Below are 20,478 nucleotides of genomic sequence, written 5' to 3' on the forward strand. Positions count from 1 at the left end.
CATTGAACCAGAGATTATTTAGTATGAGGAAGGCTGCGTAGCTTTGGCTACATAACTCATGATACTGGTTAACTTCCAGTAGCCCAGCATCCTCGCCCAGCCTAGCCAGTACGCGCCTACCTATTACTTAGTTCAGAGTGTCCTTACGTGTCCACAGGGGAGCAGTCTGCCAGTGCTGGTTGTCGTGGGTGAAGCAGGTCAGACCAGGCATGCTGCATGTGTCGTTGTTTTTTATTCTCTTAAGCAGTTTGCGCAGTTTCTTCTTACGTCTCTGTTCTCTAAGCAGCCACAGCCTGTCTTTCTCCTGTAGGGCTTTCCTGCACACATGAAACATTAGGGTCATGCAGACTCTGTTATACTTGAACACATCTAAAAAAAATTAAGCAGCTAATAAAAATAAGCTGCTTTGAGGAAAAGAAATAACTGATGTTTTTTAATTAAATGGCTTCTCTTCCAAATGGCTCTGGATATGACTCTGCAAAATAGCACTAAAAAAAAAAAAAAACCCAAACCAAAAACAAAGCCAACAGGGCTTACAGGCTTGCCTGAAGTCTGTGATGTGACATTTCCCAAACCAGGAACCTTAACTCAGAATTTAAAAGCATTTCAACATGGGCTTAGTTCCTTGCCCAGGTGTCCGTGTGTTTATTCTTTTTAATACCACATAAACGAAATACTGCTGCTTTTGCTTAATTTGTAACTGGTGTGCATGGACCAAATGTTAGAGTCTTTGCATTTCCTCTTTCAAAGGAACAGGCCTTCACTTACTTGAAAGGATGAAGACTAGATCCCTTGTGCCTCAGTTTGCTTTTGTGCTTTGAATGGTAACTGGAAAACAAAACCAGCATTGTCGATGAACAACAGAAAGACAACTGCTCGTGTCCATACTACCCTTCCATACTGGACTTAAAGCAGATTTAATCCAGCATCACTTCTCCCTTCAATTTATTCATGTACGTGGTGAATACAAAGCAGCCTTGCTAGGCTGGGTCAGGCACTTCTGAGCCTTGTTGTGCCTTTCTTTCCTTAGGTCGCTTGTGCATAGTGACATCAGGTGCTCTAACACTGTATTGCAATACGTGCCCACAGATTATTCCAGCTACAATTTTCTGTGTTAGTTGGCATTGGTTCTTGTTTCCCAAGACGGGGCAGATAAAACAAATAAATTTATAATTCAATTACAACATTTCTTCAACTGAATATTCACTAATGTTTTGGATGATGACGAGCTCATACCACCTTCCTGTAGTTTTCCTTCTGAATGAACAAATTTAAATACCAGTTGTACATTGTAGGGTTCCTTTTTTTTCCCTCTATTGTTACTAGCTAGAAGTTCCTGGAAAACTAACTAGAGGCATGGAACTGTCCCAGCAATCACAGTGTCTAACATATTCTGAGATACAGAGGGGGTAAGCAGACAAACACTTTCTAGCTGGGTGTTTTAGCTGTCTCCAGAAACTCTTGAAAGATTTTGCAGACATTTCCTTTCTGTGTAGTTTGCAAAGTTAAAAAGACAAAACGGCCTTAATCAATGGCAATCTTTTCTGACTGATAAAGTTCATTATACTACCCACATCAATCAGCAAACTAAGTTCAATAAATATTATTTTCTAAACAGTACATCAGAATTCAGTTAGTTGTCAGACTAAAATCCCCTTCAAAACAAAACAGATCTTTAAAATTATTAATACTACTGGGACCTTTAATAAATTTAATCCTTATAGTAAATTAACAAAATAAGATTATTAAAGAACTTACTTCATTAAGCTATCTGAAATTTTTTATCTTCCACAGACACTGGGTATTTCATTAACTAATCCTAAATGCTAAATCCTAAACCCTAATTCAATGCAATTTTGCAAACATTTGAACATATATAACTCAGATGATTAACTTAATTGATTTCAGTGAGATTAGTAATCTGAGTAATACTATGTACAAATATAAGTGCTTCCTATGTTGGGCTTGAAAAAATTACAATACTTACATTTACTATAAAACATTCAGTAATAAAAATAACATCATAATTACATTATATATTAAATAAACTCAGTTGTTAACATCCGTTTTCAAGGCAGTGGATTATAAAACAATATAAACTTTTTGGGGGGGGTTTCAATTTAGAACTATACTGATTTCATTTTAAACACTTTTTGGCACGGGTTCTATGTAGGGGTTGATATAACCCAAGAAATTGATGTTCTCAGTGCTTCAGTGATCTGTTGCTGAAGCTGTGCTGCAGGACCCACAAGAGCCATGACAACGACGTACCTCACGTCTGTAAACCAGGCTGTGCTGCACCTCCAAGGACTCAGGTGTTATGCTCAAAATCTCATTCTGTCATACCGATGAGAGAGAGAAGTAGCCTCACAGAGGCTACTCAGTTAAAGCTGCGTTAGCCACAGGTAGTAGCATGGCTGCCTTGTGCTTTCGAGTACATTCAAGTACAGCTTTTTCTGTGATACTTGTACCGCTACTGCCACTGTGGCTACTGTGCTCCTGGTGACGCCCGGCTCACAGCAACCTCAGCGACTGCTCTGTGGTCACCAGGACCGGGAGCAGCTGCTTCTGCTTTCTTTCTGAACAGCCTTCTCAGGAGCAAATTCTGTTTGGATTAACACTGGGTTTCGAAAGATTTTGTGCTGTGCTTATTTGCAGAGCAAGAGCTTGCTTGCTCCCCAGACGGATTCAGGAGTGCTTGAACCTTCTTTCCATGCAATTGGTGGGTATTTTGCAAATATCTGACTTTATGAGAAACCAACTATGCAGAGACCTGTATGCATAATCTCTATTTTAGTATTGCCTGTTGCTCTTAAAATTCACAAATCATCTGCACTAGGGAACAAAAAGATCTGGTGTGCTAAGTCAGTGGTGGTTACAAAAATACGGCTCCTGTGTACCAACTGTTAAACTCCTGCTTCTCCCACCTGGCACAACTGCAAAACTTCGCAGTGATTGCACCCTGTGAGATAACACACTCGGCCTTGAGGAAATTAAATGGGAAGAAATTCTCTCATCTCCCCACCCTATTATTCCATATACCTTACACACTATTCTTTTTTAAAACAGGTGTAACACTGCACCATATCAAAAATTTGCCCTTGTGGAAAGCAAGTTTTCAGAAAAAAAGCCTGCAGTTTACAATATTTCTCTCTGGTATCTAATAGCAGCATCTTCAGTACAAGAGCATAACTAAGTGGTTTGTATGCCAAGTTACACGTCCTGTTACACCATCACCACTTGACACAGAGCCAATTAAACTCCAGCCTGGCAGAGGGCAGGCCTTGGACTTCTGCAGCAGTCCAGCTCCCCCAGAAAGTGTTAAGAGTATAGTAAGTAGGCAACAACTAAACAAAACAGGTTCATCATCTCTCCTGTGAAGACATAAATCCACTATGGTTGCTCACTGGTAATAATTACTCTGAAGTACACAAGAAATACCTTATCTTGTTACAATCACACTCTTCAGGTCGCTTCTTCTTCAGATGGCCTCTCACTTCCCTCAGGTTTTTTATTTTATTTTGCAAAGTTTCAATCTAAAAAAACATAAAGATACAGGTTAAAAAATGTAGCACAATTTAGTCTTATTCTAACCTTCTCAAACCCATTCTACCATCAGCAAATGCTTCCTTTTCACCACCTCCCATGACTCCCACCACTAACAAGCATTTTCAAATTACCTGCCTCTCCAAAAGGGAACTACAGCAGGAGGAAACCTTGCTGGCAATTTCCCTGCTTTGATTACTGAATGTGAAAGTGGAATGTGGCACTGGGGGAATGGGGGCACACAGCCTCAGGTAGACAACCACTCCTGGGTCCATTGTGACTTTTTCTCTTGTGCTCTGCAGTATGTTTGCAAGGGGAGAAAGGTTACTCAAAGGAAAATTAAGCCCTTAAATTTCAGCCTGTTATGAACCTGAGAAGGGGACGGGGAGAGGGTGCTCTGAAGTCCCTTCTTCAGAGCTTCTGAAAAAGAAAAGCAGCCAAGCTGTGTCATTTTGCATGGCAGTCTTTAGTGATGTCTGGCGACACAGGATATGGATTAGCAGTTAATTGTGCCACCCACACGGTTTATTTTTAATAGTCTATTTTTTTTTCAGTAAATAAAACTCCTGCTTTTGTTCAGTCTAGCTCCCACACAGTGTGGCCTGTTTCCACTCAGATGGCTATGAGAGTCTTCTACCTCAGTTATTTACACAGCAGAAAAAACAAAGTAATCCAGTGTGAACAACTGCAGAACTATCATTAGACATTAGTGCCCGTATGTCTAGAGGAAGCACGTGGCTGCTGAAGCATAGATAGAACAGTGTTCAAGAAAAACAGGCAAAGATCCCAGTCCTGAGACCCTAAGTCAGGAACACCACAGAACAGATAAGTTCTTGCTTTCTTTGGCACTCCATATAGCCTACATTTTCTGAAGAAAAAAGAATTACAAGAGTATGGTGATACTGAAACTGCCCTTTTCCAAACCTAGCAGAACTAGTAAGTGTTCCAGCGTCTGCCTTGGTACTAGTCAATCTGTACTGTAAAAGGGGGCCAACAGGTTTTTACATAGGACTGTGCTGTGAATTAATGTAGTTTGGTAAGAGAATACAGGAGCTCCTTTCTTTAAGCTTCTCCTTGGCATTTGTTCCACCCTTATCTGGTCCTTCAAACACTGTCTCTTTCATACACAACACGTGAAGGGTTTGAGCTTATATTCTTCAATATTAGGGACAAAAATGTCAGATTAAGTTTTACAGGCAAATTTCATAGGGCAAATTATCTCAGGTTCTTCATGTACACAAGCCTAAGGAAAACAAATTCAATTTCGAAGTGCAAGGGCTTAAGTTTAACAGTTGAAGGCCTCTTGTTGAGAGCTATATTGGGAAGCAGGGCTAATAAAATGTGAAAAAGATCCAGATGATTTTTTTTTCCCCAGGATGGGGACACTTAAAAGTCTCTAATTGATCTCATAAGGCTTATGACATTTCTCAGCTGTCCCTTCAGTTGCAGTTCTCTCCTCCACTCAGAATCTTGTCCTCACAAACTTGTAATAACTTTCTCTCTGGAACTTCTATTCTGAAATCAGCCAGCAAGTTCAAAAGGTTCCAGGGAAGCACAAGGATACCCAGAGGCAGACAGACACAAACACAGTCAGCACGATGCTATCGGCCCACAGAAAACCATGCTAAGAACACACACTGAAAACGCATGACTGATAACACCACTGACCTCGTGGTCAATATGAAGTTTATGATCCTTCCAAGCTTGCAGTGACCTGTACAGATCTGTGTCACACTGAACGGTATCATTCTCCAGAATATAGCACCTTGGCATGGAAAAGCAAACGATGTTTGTTATAGTGGATACACACACACAGAGCAGTGCGAACAGCCGGCTTGAATAACACAGCTCCAGGACAGATGAGAAGCCAGATTGGAAATGACATGCAGAATTCAAAAAAACAATGTTCATTCAAGAGAATCAGAGTGTGCTATGAGCCAGGAAAGAGGTTTGGGTTTGAGTTGCCATGGGAATTTTTCAAAAGAAGAAAAATTCAAGGAGACTATTCCTACCAAGCAGAACCTGTTGACTGCTTAATTTCTATATGTAAATTGTGCTGCACAGAGTTCTTGCTTATTCATTAGGCTGTCTACATAAATAATCTCTACTAACTAGCAAGCACTGAAAGCATTACTCAGAAGCAATTTCCCAATGCATAATTAAGTGACACAGGAGTAGGGGCAAGGATAAAGTACTACTTTATAAGATGTATTACTACACCACAAATAAAAATAAAAATAAAAAAAAAAGAAATTTTGCTGTTTTCTACAACAAATATTTTTTTTTCCAAAGATATCACCCTGACTTCAAATGCAAAATACCCTCTGACAATTTTAGAGTCCTTATGTTTCTTTAACTTTCAATGCAATCCACGTTTTAAAATTATTTCAAGATCAAACAAACAAACAAAAAATGCTTGACAAATTTACCCAAGAAGCTTATTAGGTGTCAACAAATACCATGTAGAGATTTTTGAATGCTTGTTTAAATTAGAGCTGAGTATTTTCAATACTCCTTTATTTTCTTTAAACCACCTCATGCATGTTGTCCCACTGCCTTCTTTTCTGTAAGCGTTCCTGGGGACTCCTCATGAATTATGCACAACCTCCCTTACAGTTCCTTGTATGGATTTGGGATTCACCCAGTAAGGCAACAACAATCCATTTATCTTGTTCCAGAAGAAAAGCACATATAGTGATTTATGGGTCCTGAACATTCATGAGAGCTGGGGTAAGAGGGCACAATTCTCTGATGTCAAGCTAGCTACATTTCCTTGTGTCAGTGAGTCCCTAACCCCGTAAACAGAAAGCAAATGGAAACCACAGATTTCAACAGCAGCTAGGCTGGCTCATGTACGTTTACACGAGCTAGTCATTGAACGGTTTAATGCACGTAATCAAGAACGATTGGTGGATTTCCTGATAATTCACAAGCAGAAATGGTAACTGAACTAATTAAGTACAGTTGAAGATACACCATCAGTCTCTAGACTTGCAGGCAAAAGAAAAGATTTTTAGCTATTAGTATGCCTAGACAATTCCCTCACCTCTCTCTCAATATGCTCCACGTACCGATGCCCCTGGTCCACTCAACTCCATTCATAATATAGCTTTCCCTTTCCTAGCGCTGGCTACAGCAAGCTCTGAGAGACTTCCTTAGTGAAGCTAGACTGGGTACCCACAAGGCACACAATACGCTCATCACAAGTTAACACACTCTATGTGAAGCAGTCATTTACGCAGCAACAGCTTTTAGAAATATCCCACGTGCGCTCACCTGTGAGTCACTTTTATTAGGTTAGGGGCTGTATACTCCGCAATGCCACCAGTGCCACTGTACTCCCCCACATCTTTATCTTCCTCCTCATGAAGGATAGCCCTCTGCATCTTGTGCCGCTTGGTGATGTTTCTTGGTAAGACAGGTTGGTAGCCATCCTCTAAACCCAAGTTGTAGATGGCTCCATCCAGCTCAACAGATACAGAACGGATAGAGCGATTCCGGACATAGCTTGGTTTGTATTCTGCATGAGAAAGGAAGTGAAAGAATTAAGAGGGGGGAGAAACAGCATGTTACAATTTGGTCCTCTCTGATTCTTGGGAGAAAAAAAACCAAACAGCCCATGCTGTGACACTTGGAATTAACTGGATGACAAATGGTGTTTGTTGCAGCTGTCCTCTGAACTGCTGCTTCATTACCTTCTGCATGGATAGATGGATACCTTCGGGCAGATGTAAGGCAAATGCACAGGGATGGCAGAGTAGAAAGGAAATGTACTTGTCCAACACCACTTAGAGAACAGCTCTCTCAAAGAGACTCTGCTTTTCCCCCCAGGGGTCACTAGATGGCAGTAAGACATTAAAAACCAACCATGAGCAGTTAAGACAGCAAGGTCTTGGGTCTCCCTTACGGACTGGTTCTCTCTGTTTTCCATTGTCTACCGTACAAAGCTCCAGTGCTAGGACTCCTGCCACACCTTCCTGAAGTTGTCCAAGTATTCCCAGTGTTGAACCTGAGGCTTTTCTCAATTCTATGCTCTTTCTTCAAGGCAAGATGCTTGAATTTTTTGGGGAGGGATTAATATCTGAATCTTTACCTTTATCCATATGTAATTCTTTTCTTTGGAATTACTTTCCTGATGTGCAGACCAGTCAGTGAGTTTCAACACAAAGCACCACCCTTCAGTCCTATGCACTCCTTCAGACTTTGTTTCTGCATTTGCTGATAAGGGGAAAACTCAACCAATGACAAGACCAATCTTTCTTGCAATCCCAAGCTCCACAGAAAAGCAAACTTTCTCTACAGGATAATCTCCCCAGCAAAACAAGCAGGGGAGAAAAAAAAAAAGTAATAGGAAGCAAAACAACCAAAACTGACAACAGAAATATTCAAGTCAACTGGCATGCTTTGGCATTAATGCAGAGTGGCTTTTTTCAAGCAGCCTTACATTAATTCCAAATGGATCGCAAAGTCTCAAAAGTCATTTCGCAGACTGTGGGAAGAGAAATAAACATCTCCTCCCACCTGAAACTGGTCCAAGCGCTATATTCTTGTCAGCGCCACACACAGAAAGTAGAATACCAGCTGGATTGTCTGGCTTTGCAGATTTTCCACCTGTGGTTCAAAGTTTATTGCTAACATTAAGCCAGGTGAGTCACTGCCGAAGGGGAAAAAAAAAAAAACCCAACCAAAAGACCAACCCTATTTCAGGCACCCATTCAGGAAATGTTTGACTAAATGAGAAGGAAACTCCCATCTTTTCAGAAGTAGGAGGAAGTTCCAAAAAGCTACACCCTAACAATTATATTCAAAGTATAAACTCCCATTTCTTTAATTGTTCCCTCATTTCATCCTGTTAAGCTCAGTCAACTAACAATTTACCTTCCTTGCAAGTCTAATATGCCAATCCAGCATGTCGGACCTCGGCAGATAGCTGCAGGGAACTGTTGTCTACACACATCCCTGAAGAATTAGAAGCCAGGAGTTACTGCTCCCTTGCAGCCAAACTAATGAACAGCCTTGCAGCCCTCCAATGAACAAATTGGTCTGGAGTGAGACAGCTCTTAAAGGCCTTGTTGTATTGCTTTATTGCAACGTGCTATCCACAGTGCTGACTCAGTACTGTGATTAGTACCAAACTCCATTATTTCCAGAGGAAGTGGTTAAAATATTAAGAAGATCAATACTAATCTGTGCTGTGCTCTCCTGCACGTGAAGTGCACTGCAGGCACAAATACCAATGTCTAATTATTTATTAGTTGATCCTCCCCCAGGTTTAAGTTTTACTGTCCAATTCACTTACATGTGTACAAAACCCACGAAGTCCTGATGCCTCTCTTCCTCTAGTCTCACAAAAGCAAGCCAACTGTCTTACAGATCGTACTGCTGAAAAGTTGCATCTTCAGAACTGAGTCTGGAGAAATTTAAGCCTAAGAAAGCTAACTACATTCCAGTGCCCCACTCATCCAATTGTGTCTTCTTGGAGCACTTGACAAGCATGCTTGTCATTGTTGGAGCCTGAAAGAAAGTACACTGTTGTGGTCCAGATTCCCCCAGACAGTCTAGAGACTCAAAACCACCTGATTTTTTACAACCATTCTTTGCTAGTAAAAAGGTTTCCACACTGTCTAGTGAAAGCACGAACTGTAGTATCCAAAATTATTATTCAACTGAATAAAGCTGTGCTGGTTTGGGGGGCTGCTACAGTGGCACCTTCTGCAAGAAGCTGCTAGAAGTTTCCCCTTTGTCCAGTGCATCTGGCCTGGTCTAGGGTAGACCCACCGCTGGCCAGGGTCAAGATAATTGTCAACAGTGATAATGCCTCTCTGAGAACATATTTAAGAAGAGGAAAAAAAAATAAAAATAAAATAAAAATTAAAAAAGCAGCAGCAGCACGGGCAGAGAGAGAGAGAGGCGTGAGGCCTGGTGGGCTTTGCAGCCCTCACCCCCTGGCCTCCCGCCGGGCGGCCATCTGAGAGCAGAAAAGAGGAGATGTGAAGAGAACCTGAGAGGCATCTACCTGAGCCTGATCGTGAAGAATTTCTTGTGAGAGGAATGGCTGCAGACGCCAAGGTCAGTGAAGAAGGAAGGGAAAGAGTAATGCAGCCCCTGGCAGAGATTCCCCTGCAGCCCGTGGTGCAGCCCATGGTGAGGCCGGCTGTGCCTGTGCAGCCCGGGGAGGCCCACGGAGGAGCAGAGATCCCCCTGCAGCCCGGGGAGGCCCACGGAGGAGCAGAGATCCCCCTGCAGCCCGGGGAGGCCCACGGAGGAGCAGAGATCCCCCTGCAGCCCGGGGAGGCCCACGGAGGAGCAGAGATCCCCCTGCAGCCCGGGGAGGCCCACGGAGGAGCAGAGATCCCCCTGCAGCCCGGGGAGGCCCACGGAGGAGCAGAGATCCCCCTGCAGCCCGGCGAGGCCCACGGAGGAGCAGAGATCCCCCTGCAGCCCGGGGAGGACCCTGTGCCGGGGCAGGCAGGTGCCTGAAGGAGGCTGTGGCCCATGAAAGGCCTGCACTGGGGCAGCCGTTCTGGAGGGACTGCACCCCGTGGAAATATGACCCCACGTTGGAGCAGTTCATGAAGGGCTGTGGCCTGTGGGAGGGACCCCACGCTGGAGCAGGGGAGGAATGTGAGGGGTTCTTCCCCTGAGGAGGAAGGAGCAGCGGAAAAAGAACATGTGCTGAACTGATCGTAACCCCCATTCCCTATTCCCCCTCCGTGCTGCTCCAGGGGGAAGGAGGTGGAGGTAATTTGGAATTAAGTTAAGCTTAACTCCCTTCTCTCATTATCCTCCTTTGGTTTTATAATTAATAAATTGAAATACTTTTCCCAAGTCAAGTTTGTTTTGCCTGTAACAGTAACTTGAATGATCTCTCCCTGTCCTTATCTCAAAGCCTGGACTTTTTGTTATAATATCTCTCCCCTGTTCCCTTGGAGGGTCGGGACAGCGAGCGAGAGACCGTGTAGCATGGTCCTGAGCAGGGCTAAACCACAACAAAAGTGAGACAATGTTGTACTATAAAACCATAAACTTCCTATCTGACATAAACACACCCAGCCTTCAGGCTGATATTTAACTCTCATCACATCTTTATCACCCAAGCCTTATTGTCTATTTTGCAGCCGCCAAAGTCATGATTTAACACTGAGATCATTTGGAAATGATCGTTCTCTCAGGGATAACTGAGAAAGCTTTGACCAACTGTAACTACTGTATGGCAATTTCCCCAAAGCAGGAGCATGGCTGCTCAGCGGGAACATTGCACAAGACAGAGAACTCTTGGTCTTCCCTGTTGACACTTACTCTACGCAGGTATTTTGGATTTTATGTAATTTCCAGCATCACCTTGATGATACAATATGCCAATATGCAAAGATTCTGCTTCTACACGTACCACAAGGAAAAGATCCATCACTAGCCTCATGAATTCCTGCTTGATACTTCCCAGTAACGTCTATATATTTTCCAGAATTTTGTAGAGAAGCAGCATTTTCTTCTATAACACCAAAGTAAAATTAGGCACTTTGAAGTCAAATTTGTGAAAATATCTTTTCTAGAAATATGGTAAAGCTTTAGAGGCATTTTTTCTTGGGCATTAGGTACCTTATTTTGAACCTGTGTCCTTAGATATTTCAAAGACAAAAAAAAAAAAAAAAAAACCACAAAAAAACACACCCCAAAAAAACCAAAACTTTCTTACATTCCGTTTTCACAACTGCCATTAAAAATTATACTTCAAATGCATTATCTTTTAAGTAGCTGATGTTCAGGTTTCATTTGGGTTTTTTTTTTTTTTGATAACAAAGAAAATATTTTTGCTCCAGCATTGAGACAACCTCAAAAGAAAAATAAATGACATGAAAACTGGAATAAAAACGCACTAGCCCCTTTGTACACGCTTCTGTTTGTTGTTTATATATCTGTGTGGCCTACCATCAGTTCTCTACACGCAGCTTAATAACTCCTTTAATCACACATACTTTTTATCACAGGAGGAGGAGATCAAATCCACAACAAGAAAAACATAATAGACCACAATACAGCCAAAAATTTTAAGAGCTCACTATTACTTTAAACTTTCTTCCTACTGCAAAGCTTTGTTTCATCTTTCCTTTACAAATAAAAACATACTAAAGAAAATAAGGAGGACACAGCAATGCAAACACTCCTGACACCCAAACCCAGACATATTGAATATTAATGCTTACATGTTTGTAGCATGTAAAAACTTTGAAGGCAAGTTGTGTATTTGCATATGGCCCAAATGGCATGTACATGACATGACTCTGGTTTGCAACTGAATTTACTCAATTTAGAAAACATTTTTGCCTGCTAAATGCACTGGTGCACCTAACAATGGGTCTAGACCATGCCTACATTAGAAAGTAATTATTTTATCAATATCTGGTGCTCCAGTCCCCCATCAGCAATTTAGTCTTGTCTTTTAGACCACATGTTCTCACCACACATGACTGGTTTTAATCTTTCTGAAAGACCAATCCTCGTACTCTCATCAGGGCTTGCAACACACTTAATGCACCCCAGAAGCAGGGCATCCAATTTAGTTATTTGCAAATGACTCTAGATTAGAACCAATCAAAATCGCACTGCAAATCCACCTCTATTGTGCGTGACAGGAGGGAGTGATCATGGTGCTCCTTCAAAACTACACTATTGCTGTGAACTACAGTATTAATCTGGACATGACCCTAGTCCAGTCCGAAACTTCTGTTTTCTGTTTAGCTATTATTCAATATGAATAGCTTTTACTGGCATTCAAGCAGGGCTGCAGTACCATCCCATGCACTCATCAAATTCTGAGTAGCAGACCCCAAGGACGCCCTCAGAACTATGCAACCCACCACAGACTGCACTTTATTCCAAGTCTCGTGAAACAGGTCCTAAAAATTCAAATACACGTCATCAGCATTCAGGTCACCCTCTTACCATTCACAATCCGGTCTGCCAGCTTTCTAGGTAAGCTGTTTAGAAAAACCTCGGTATGTTACCTTGACTTGTATTGCTTTGTACTCACTTGTGTTCAGCGTGTGATTTATTAGATAAGGGCATGTGAAAGAACAGCTGACACCAAATCAAAGAGTCTGTCAATAGATCCAGGCTAACCTCTTCCACTGCATGGCACACGGTGGATGTGGGCAGAGGGAAAAAAGCATCTGTGGAGTCTATTTTACTCAAGACACAAGCAATGGGAAAAAGATTGTCAAGATCCTATCTTAGGCTGCTAAGGTTTATTCCTTACGGTTCAATGAGGCAAGTGAGCTGAAGGCTATAATGTAAGCTTGCCTCTTCTGAGCAGAACACAGGGAAAAAAACACCCTTCTGATCCCTCTGCTAGAGGGAGCAACCTTCACTTTCTGTACCTCAACCTCCTTCAGACATAAACTAAAGGTAATGATACACTTAACGACCTCCTCTGGATGTTGTGAAAATTAATGTTTAGGAAGCACGACAGATAAAAAGTACTTAAGTAAGTGTTAAGTATTATCAGATAGCATTATGTTGCCCTCACTTAAATTGTTTTCCTCCTCTTAAGTGCCTTCCATCTACTCCTGTTATTTGACTCCTCCTAACTGAACTTTCTTCTATGTGACTGAAAAAAAAAAAAAGTTAATTGAACTGCAAGTTCTAGTATTATTTAAAGATTATCTGCTGTGCCACATATTTAAACAGCAAGTATAGTTGAGTAATTTCATCCTGGAACCAATAATTTTTTTTCAACCAAAAATTAGCTTAGTAGGTACTAATCAGCTTGCAAGGCAAATATAATGGGAGAAAATCAATTTAAACTCTCTGTTTGAAGCTTGTGCCAGGTCATTACACAGAAAGACTAATCTGCTAAATAATTAAGGCTCTGTATTTGTGGAGTGAGACGAAAGAAACATTACAAGTGAACAATAATTCTGTGCTGCCATTCGCTTCTTTAATCTATAATTAGACTATGTACTTCAAATATAGATGTTAGTCTGACTAAGGTTTAATACAGAGTCAGTGGAATAGGCTTTCTGAAAATGCACCTGATCTGTGCCAAGGAAACTAGAAACAGAGTCATCCCCTTTGGACGTGATCTCTGGTTAGAAGTCAGCCTTGTCTCTGCTGACTGAGCACAAGGAAAGGATGTTAGAAGCAAGCAGCTTCCGTAACAAAGCGCACGCATCCTTATTAAAAATAAATTACTGCAGTAATGGCTCCAAGCATCATAGTACCTACTGAAAACTGAAGTATTTGCTGTAAAACACTGTTCATGTTTCATGGCCTATGTAAGGATGTGCTACTTGCCACTTCAGTGTGTACTGCACTTCCCAGTTTTGAAAGACAAATACAGGGCCCTATTTTGGATCAAAACACTTCTCTTCCTACAGAGATATTTCCAAATATGATTGCCCAATATGAGGCACACTGTTTCATAGTTAGATACACAGTAAATATGCTGATAGAATTCAATACCCGTGAAAATCAGGACAATTATGTGTGTTAGCGAACAAACTCATAACAGTTTTCTAAGGCAGAGACAGAAGATACAGTGAGTTCACTTACTTTTCTTGGAGAAGAGTTTCTTTCTCCGTCCAACATGGCTCAGCTTGTATTCGTTCTCTTCACAATTGCAGTCTTCATTGTTCCTGTTGTAATACTTGGGCAAAATGTTGGAGGTGCCTTTGCTGTTGCCTGCAGCTGCCAAGTTTGCCATTCCCTTGCACTTGTGTAGCTTAAGCTTTCCACTGGCATCTTCCACACACTGCCACTTCTGTGAGAAAAATTTGGTCATTAAAACTCTGTCCCAACTGTGCTCTAACGGCCAGTTCCAGTGATCTATCAGAGAGTCCTCGTCATAGTAAGCTGAGGCTCATCAGCCACAATCAAAACAGATTAACAGATTTTTTTTTTTTGTAATCTTCCTTTTTCAGACAAAACAGGAACTCTTGCATTTGTTTCTGATTTTGTTTCTTGGAGGTGGAACATGGGAATTTCTTAACAAAATCAATACTACAGCTAAAAACATGGAGATTACAAGTGACAACTTTCAGAAGCATAACTGTGGACATAAACCAAGGACACTCAAGCCTTGGTCTGCAGGTTTGAAAATAATCCTTCTTGCTTACCAGCAAATGTGTTTGTCAGGCTGTCAGGAATCTATGCCACTACTATGCCATTAAAACAGCACCAAGCTCCAGGCCTGCATATCATCTCAGCCCCAGCCCACACTCTATAAGAAGGGAAAAAACCTTTTTGGAGGAGCTTCCCTCTCTTTTTTAGTTCAAATATCTGATGGTGGGATGGCTTTATCCAAGTTGTGGACTCCTTCACTGTAAAGATCTGGTCTGAGCTGGTTGTGTCGACTCCTTCTACAGTCAAAGAGCAGGAACAGTCACTTCCAGGGTATAACTCACGTCATCCTAAAGTGGCTGTATAAATCAGGTAAGAAAAAGCATTGATTGCCCTGCAGAAGTGCCAATTTCTCTTCACTGACCTTTAAGAGAGTTGATATGACTGGATCAGCTATGGAAGTCTGTAGTTAGATGAGTTTATCTCCATCCTGAGTGTTTCTCTTAATAGCTTTTTCCAGTCAACACCCTTGGGCTTGACAAGCAATGGCGAGCTGCACTGAGCGCCTGTGAAGTGAGAATCCCCTCCCTCCTCCACTCAAATCAGAGAAAAATCTCATCTCTAACCTCCAATTCCTTCTGTGACTCAAAACCTGAAGTAACTTGCTTACACATCTCTCTCTGATGCTGTCAGAGCTGTGCCAAGGGCAAGGGAGTTCAGCCACCTTCAATCTGGCACAGAAGTTTTACCCACTTCCCAGACACATCACCTACTCCTTTATTTACCAACACACTACTAGCTACAGAGCTGGGCTTTGAGATACATACAAAACTCTCATACTAGCAGTTGCTACTGAGACTCTTGGAAACACTTCAGCTTTTCGCTGAGTCTTGAGAGGCGTTCCTTTTTTTTTTCCCTATTACAAAATCCTAAGCCTGTGCCTCCAGGACTCACTGGAATACTGAGAATTTTCCAAATAAAAGAACAGACGGAAAACCAGCAACAGCTCCCAAGTGAGATGGCATTTTACCACAGCCTGCAACTCTACGAGGGAAATTCAGTCACTTCAGTTCCCACAGAGAGGTGCGCCAGGCTAGGACAACAAAGTCTACATTTTCCATTGACATTCACTCCGTTGTTTGCATGACAGTAAAGTAAGAAAACAGTATCATTGTGCTTTTATAATACAGAATTTAACAGGAGTCAGAAGTGAACTGCCCAGTTACAGTGGATTTATCTACGTCCACAGGAGATCCTCTCATTTAAAATGATCAGAGTTTTACGGTGTGCCTACTTATTTTCTCAGACAACGGGATGCCAGGTCTCCTGAGCTATAATTACTTCTCAACCCCAGTTGATATTGTGTCCAGCCTCCTGTACGATCCAAGCCTTGCACTGATGCAGATAAACCTGGCTTAACTTTCAGCACAAGGAATCAGAGGAAATCGATGAGAGATATTGACAATAAGACACTCCAATCAGACATCTTTGTATGACTGCCTTCATCTGTAAAGCAAGACACATGTACCTAGATGGGGTCTAGAACAAAAATAACCTTTGAAGAATAAATTGCTGAGTCTTTTTTTCAATCTTTTTTTATAAATGTCTAACTTTGATTGATGTACAGACTGAGGTTTGAAGTAAAAGTTATTTTACTAGAATAAGCAACGGTTTCTTTCAAAATTAAAAAAAAATAAAGACGTAAAAAATGTTTATTGCTGTTTCCAATTTCAGTTAATCTGAATCTTATTTGAGAAAATATATGAACAAATTGCATTTTCTGCTCAGTAAAGCTCTATGCTGTAGGTGTCTGATATATGAAAAATGAAGATTCAACTGAGGGTAAGTTAAATGCCATAATGAGAACTACTGTAAATAAGCGCTCTGATGTGTAGCCCAAAAGTATTTTTTCTCTTTCTTTCATCTCCTGTCAAGAAAGTGATGCTCATTTTTCCCCTCCAGGTGAACTGGAAAAAAAAAAAAAAATCCTTTCATTTTTGGTGCAGGTTAAATCTTTCCAAGGCAGCTGTATGCTACAGTGAAACCATCTCACAGGCAGCGCTGGAAGGGCACACTGTACGCAGTAACAGGCTGGCTGCTGAACAACGGCACTGCAGAACTACACAAACGACTTGAGAAGCAAACACTGAACACATGCTGGAGGGCAAGTCAGGGGAAGTCTGGAGCTTTTACTTTTTTCCCAAAAACAGATATAGGCGTGTGTGTGAATGTGTCTGCTCGTAAGTACCAACACAAATTCTCTAGGTCAGTATCACGATATGACCGTGTTGCAGTCATTTCCACAGGATCCCTTCAAACTTAGTGAAAAAGAGCAGTAATTGCTAAGGAACTGTGAAAACCTCTACTTGACAGCCAAGAAGCTTTAAACATTGTGAGTTCAGGCATTTAAAATTGGTTTCTAGTGCACAGCATACCATCATGCAGAATCCTGTATTAAACCCTGGAAGTAACTAAAATATTTTATGAGAGGTAATCACTTAAATAATTAAATCCCTGTATGAAGAACTCCAGAGTGTCCCAGAGATACTTTGGCTCATAGGTACAAATTACTATCATTCAGCAGCAAAACATAATTACATATAAATAGTGGATTAACTCCACTAGTCCAGAAAACAAAGTGCCTTTAGCTCACCACTTGCCCCAAACTTTTCAGGTCTTATCTTCATTAGACCCAAAGACGTGTTCCTAATTCAAGTTCTACAGCTTGTAACAACTCACAAGAGCTAAGACCTGGAAGGGAGGCCAGTTTAACATAAACTAAAAGTCAGTGGAAAACTCAAACTCCTCCACAATCTTCATCCCACTTCATATCAAAACTCCAAATGAAGAACTTTGCTTTCCTCCTACAAAGCCTTGCAGAACAGCTACTGAAGCGACGGAATAAATGGCTTTTGCAATACATCCTGAAGTCCATTGAGCTCACATTGTGCAAAACTTTCCAGACACCTCTTTTAATCATTAAAGCTATTCCAGCTGGAGATTTCCCCCCATCTTCAGGCAGGCTAAATTGGCTGCTGTGCTCGTGCTTTCTGCCACCTACTGTGCTGGGCTTGTTCTAACACTTCTGCTCCATCCTCTGCCCTACCTCCCACCGCACAACACATGCTACTCAGTTATTTGCGTGCAAGGCAGAAGAGTCTGGGCTTTAGTTTAATGGAGAAATTAGTACTAGTGAACAGAAGTCTTGTTCAAAGGTACGCCGCATAGGCAAATAAAGACAGTTTGTAACATAAATTCTCCTCCCCAGCCCAAACTACCTGCTACATGCATCCACAGGAGTAAATTAAGACTTCAATATCTACAAAACATCAATCTTAACAGCAGCAGTTGCAGACTGAACAGATGCCCTGTTTCCCCCCAGTAACACTATTCACCTTGAACATGCAAATGACCACTTAGCAGAAAAAGACATGTTCTATTTTCTGAGTGTCAAAACCTCATTATTTCCTTCAGAGTCCCCATCATCATGAAGTGGTTTTTGCATTATTGTGCATCAATATCTTCTTACCGCTACAGCAATCACAGATATTAATTCAAAGTCATTACATGAGGCCCCAATCAGAAATAAATAGCCATGATCTTCCCTATAGGATTTTCTCCTACAATTCACTAATTTCCTTCAGTGAATCTCTCTCAAATGACATTGTTTTCTTTGGGGGAAAGGGCTGATCACACAAGCCTTGCTAAGAAAAGATTCCAGTTCAAACATAGAGCTTTCAGAGCTGAGCCCTAAATCATCATGCTGCGTCTCATCAGCTCCTCTTTTTGTTAAGCGAAAGAGATTCCATTCCCTTTTACAGAGAAGTGAAAAGTGAAACTGTCTGATCAGTTAGCTGCGAGCTATGCTCCCTCCCTAACAGTTTTAGTAATATAGGCTCTAGGAATCTAAGTTTCTGCAGGATAATGAAGTCCCCTGTCCCTGCCAGCGACTCGACAGAAAAACTTCAGCAATATCCATCTTCTTTGATGTATGGAGATGCTTTCTGAACCCCATCCTTGCTGCCACACTGGATGTTGTGCTAGAGACAAACTGCTTTAATGCCTACAAATATTTTAACTTCTAGTCTAAATTCATTTATGGGTAGTCAGGATACATTTTTTTCTTGTATGAAATAGTACAATTACAGTTTAGTTAGTATGAAACAGTGGAAGTTACAGTTTAGACAGCTCCTCTTTGCTTTGGTTTGCTCCTTGTGTTATTTTTTTTAATTGGGCTAATGAAGACAAAACAGCAAAATCCAGAGAAAGATGCAAGTTCTTTCTCTATAAGAGGTAGTTCGACTGCTTTTGCTGGCAGCTTGTCCTACTGCTGAAATGTTACAGGTTTCAGGAAACAGTCAAGTTGAGTTTCCCATTGTTTGTCTCATACACATCACTTCTCTGTTCTTGTTGACTGAAAATAATCGGCTCATGTTTTCTGCACAGCATCTCACATTCATGGACACTCCTCTCTCTCCCCAGCTACGTTTTTGACTGAATATGTCCAGTTCCTTAGCTCTTCCCTACAGGTATTATTTTCTTAAATTTTGCAATGTTTTTTTTTCGTGTTTTTTTTTTTGTTCCCACTCCCCTTACATCTCCCCTGTACCTTCTTCCAGTTTCTCCGTTGGCAAAGGACAAGTCTAGTTTCCTCTGGTTCATGTCACCAGTATATAAATAGCACTGCCTGGTCTTCATTCCAACCGGACGTTATTTCATTACACCGGCTCATGATTTTTGGAGATTCAGACCTCTGGGCTCCCAGCTCAATTTCAGTTGTCAAACACTACATATCACCCAAACCTCAAAACTGTAAGATGGATGAACAATTTATTGACACAAAATTTGGAGGGCTTTTTACTGACCCAGACTGTAGCTGAAGCGAGACAGGTGGGACAATCAGCTAGCACACAAATGAAAAATCAGGTATTCAGCTAAATTTAAGATTACAATTATATAATTCATTCATGACATTAAATGGTCCCAGCCGCTGTGTTAGGTACCGCAGAAGCTAGGGAGTTCAGCCCAAGCAGAAATTACATTAGTGGTGGAGGAAAAAAACCAGCAGCACTCAAAGGGGAATTGATTTTTCCGAGGTCCCACATCAAGTCCGTAACAGTTGAGACTGAAGTCAGTCTCCTGATGTCCAGCTCATTGTCTTTGGAACTAAACTGCACTGCTACTCATGCCAGGATATTTGAAAAATTTGGCATTTTTATTAAATCTTGATTTTGATTTTGGCAAGCTATTTGCAACATCCACTACTGTGACGACAAAGAGTTTAAAAATCTCACTTAACAAGAGATGCAGATGTCTTGGTTTTGTGAAGTAACAGCAAGTAAAAAACCTGTAAGTAAATGAGCCTCTGGAAATCTCTACAGGCTATCTTTGCCTAAAGGAGGAAACCAGTTTTGTTAGTTATGATCCCTGATAAGGAATACAATCCTTGAAAAACAGCCCTTAATAAATCATCGCTATTTTAATTTTCATGGTTTGTTGCCTTCTAATGTTATCAGTTTGAGGGCTGATAAAATTTTTAATGTATGAAGTTATCAACAAGTCATTTCTTGTTGTAATCACAGATTAACAACTAAATCCGAAAAGTTGCTGAGCACGTGCAACTGGCACTGGAATTCAGGAAGTCCAAAGATTCGCCTAATGAGCTGTTAAAATTATCTGGATTCTAGCTCGCTTGATATGCTTCACTTAGCAACAGAATCTAAATTCTTTAGTAACCTCAGGATATCTCTGCTAGGTACAAAAGAACCGGACAACCACACAAGATACACAGATCAAAAGCTTTCTTCCCAGTTTTTAAATAAATTCCTTATAAAACCTGACTTAGTTTCCGACATCTGGCTAACATAAGTTCAA

At 41.2% G+C, this 20,478-nt stretch overlaps 1 protein-coding gene across 2 annotated transcripts in view; it reads right to left on the reverse strand.

The window, feature by feature from the left end:
- The window catches only part of SULF2 (sulfatase 2), a 63,049-nt gene that overhangs the window by 3,562 nt on the left and 39,009 nt on the right, over positions 1-20,478 (reverse strand). The window contains exons 10-15 of one of the 2 annotated variants that reach the window (XM_086761024.1): positions 14,098-14,305; positions 6,823-7,066; positions 5,215-5,311; positions 3,442-3,536; positions 769-828; positions 148-317 (exon numbers count right to left, since the gene is read on the reverse strand). In XM_086761024.1, coding sequence (XP_086617150.1) covers positions 148-317; positions 769-828; positions 3,442-3,536; positions 5,215-5,311; positions 6,823-7,066; positions 14,098-14,305 — 874 coding nt within the window. The remainder of the gene's footprint in view (positions 1-147; positions 318-768; positions 829-3,441; positions 3,537-5,214; positions 5,312-6,822; positions 7,067-14,097; positions 14,306-20,478) is intronic. The other variant, XM_086761025.1, reaches the window with a different exon arrangement.

The sequence above is a fragment of the Chlamydotis macqueenii genome, chromosome 16 (assembly GCF_036417535.1).
Source record: "Chlamydotis macqueenii isolate bChlMac1 chromosome 16, bChlMac1.mat, whole genome shotgun sequence".
NCBI lineage: Eukaryota > Metazoa > Chordata > Aves > Otidiformes > Otididae > Chlamydotis > Chlamydotis macqueenii.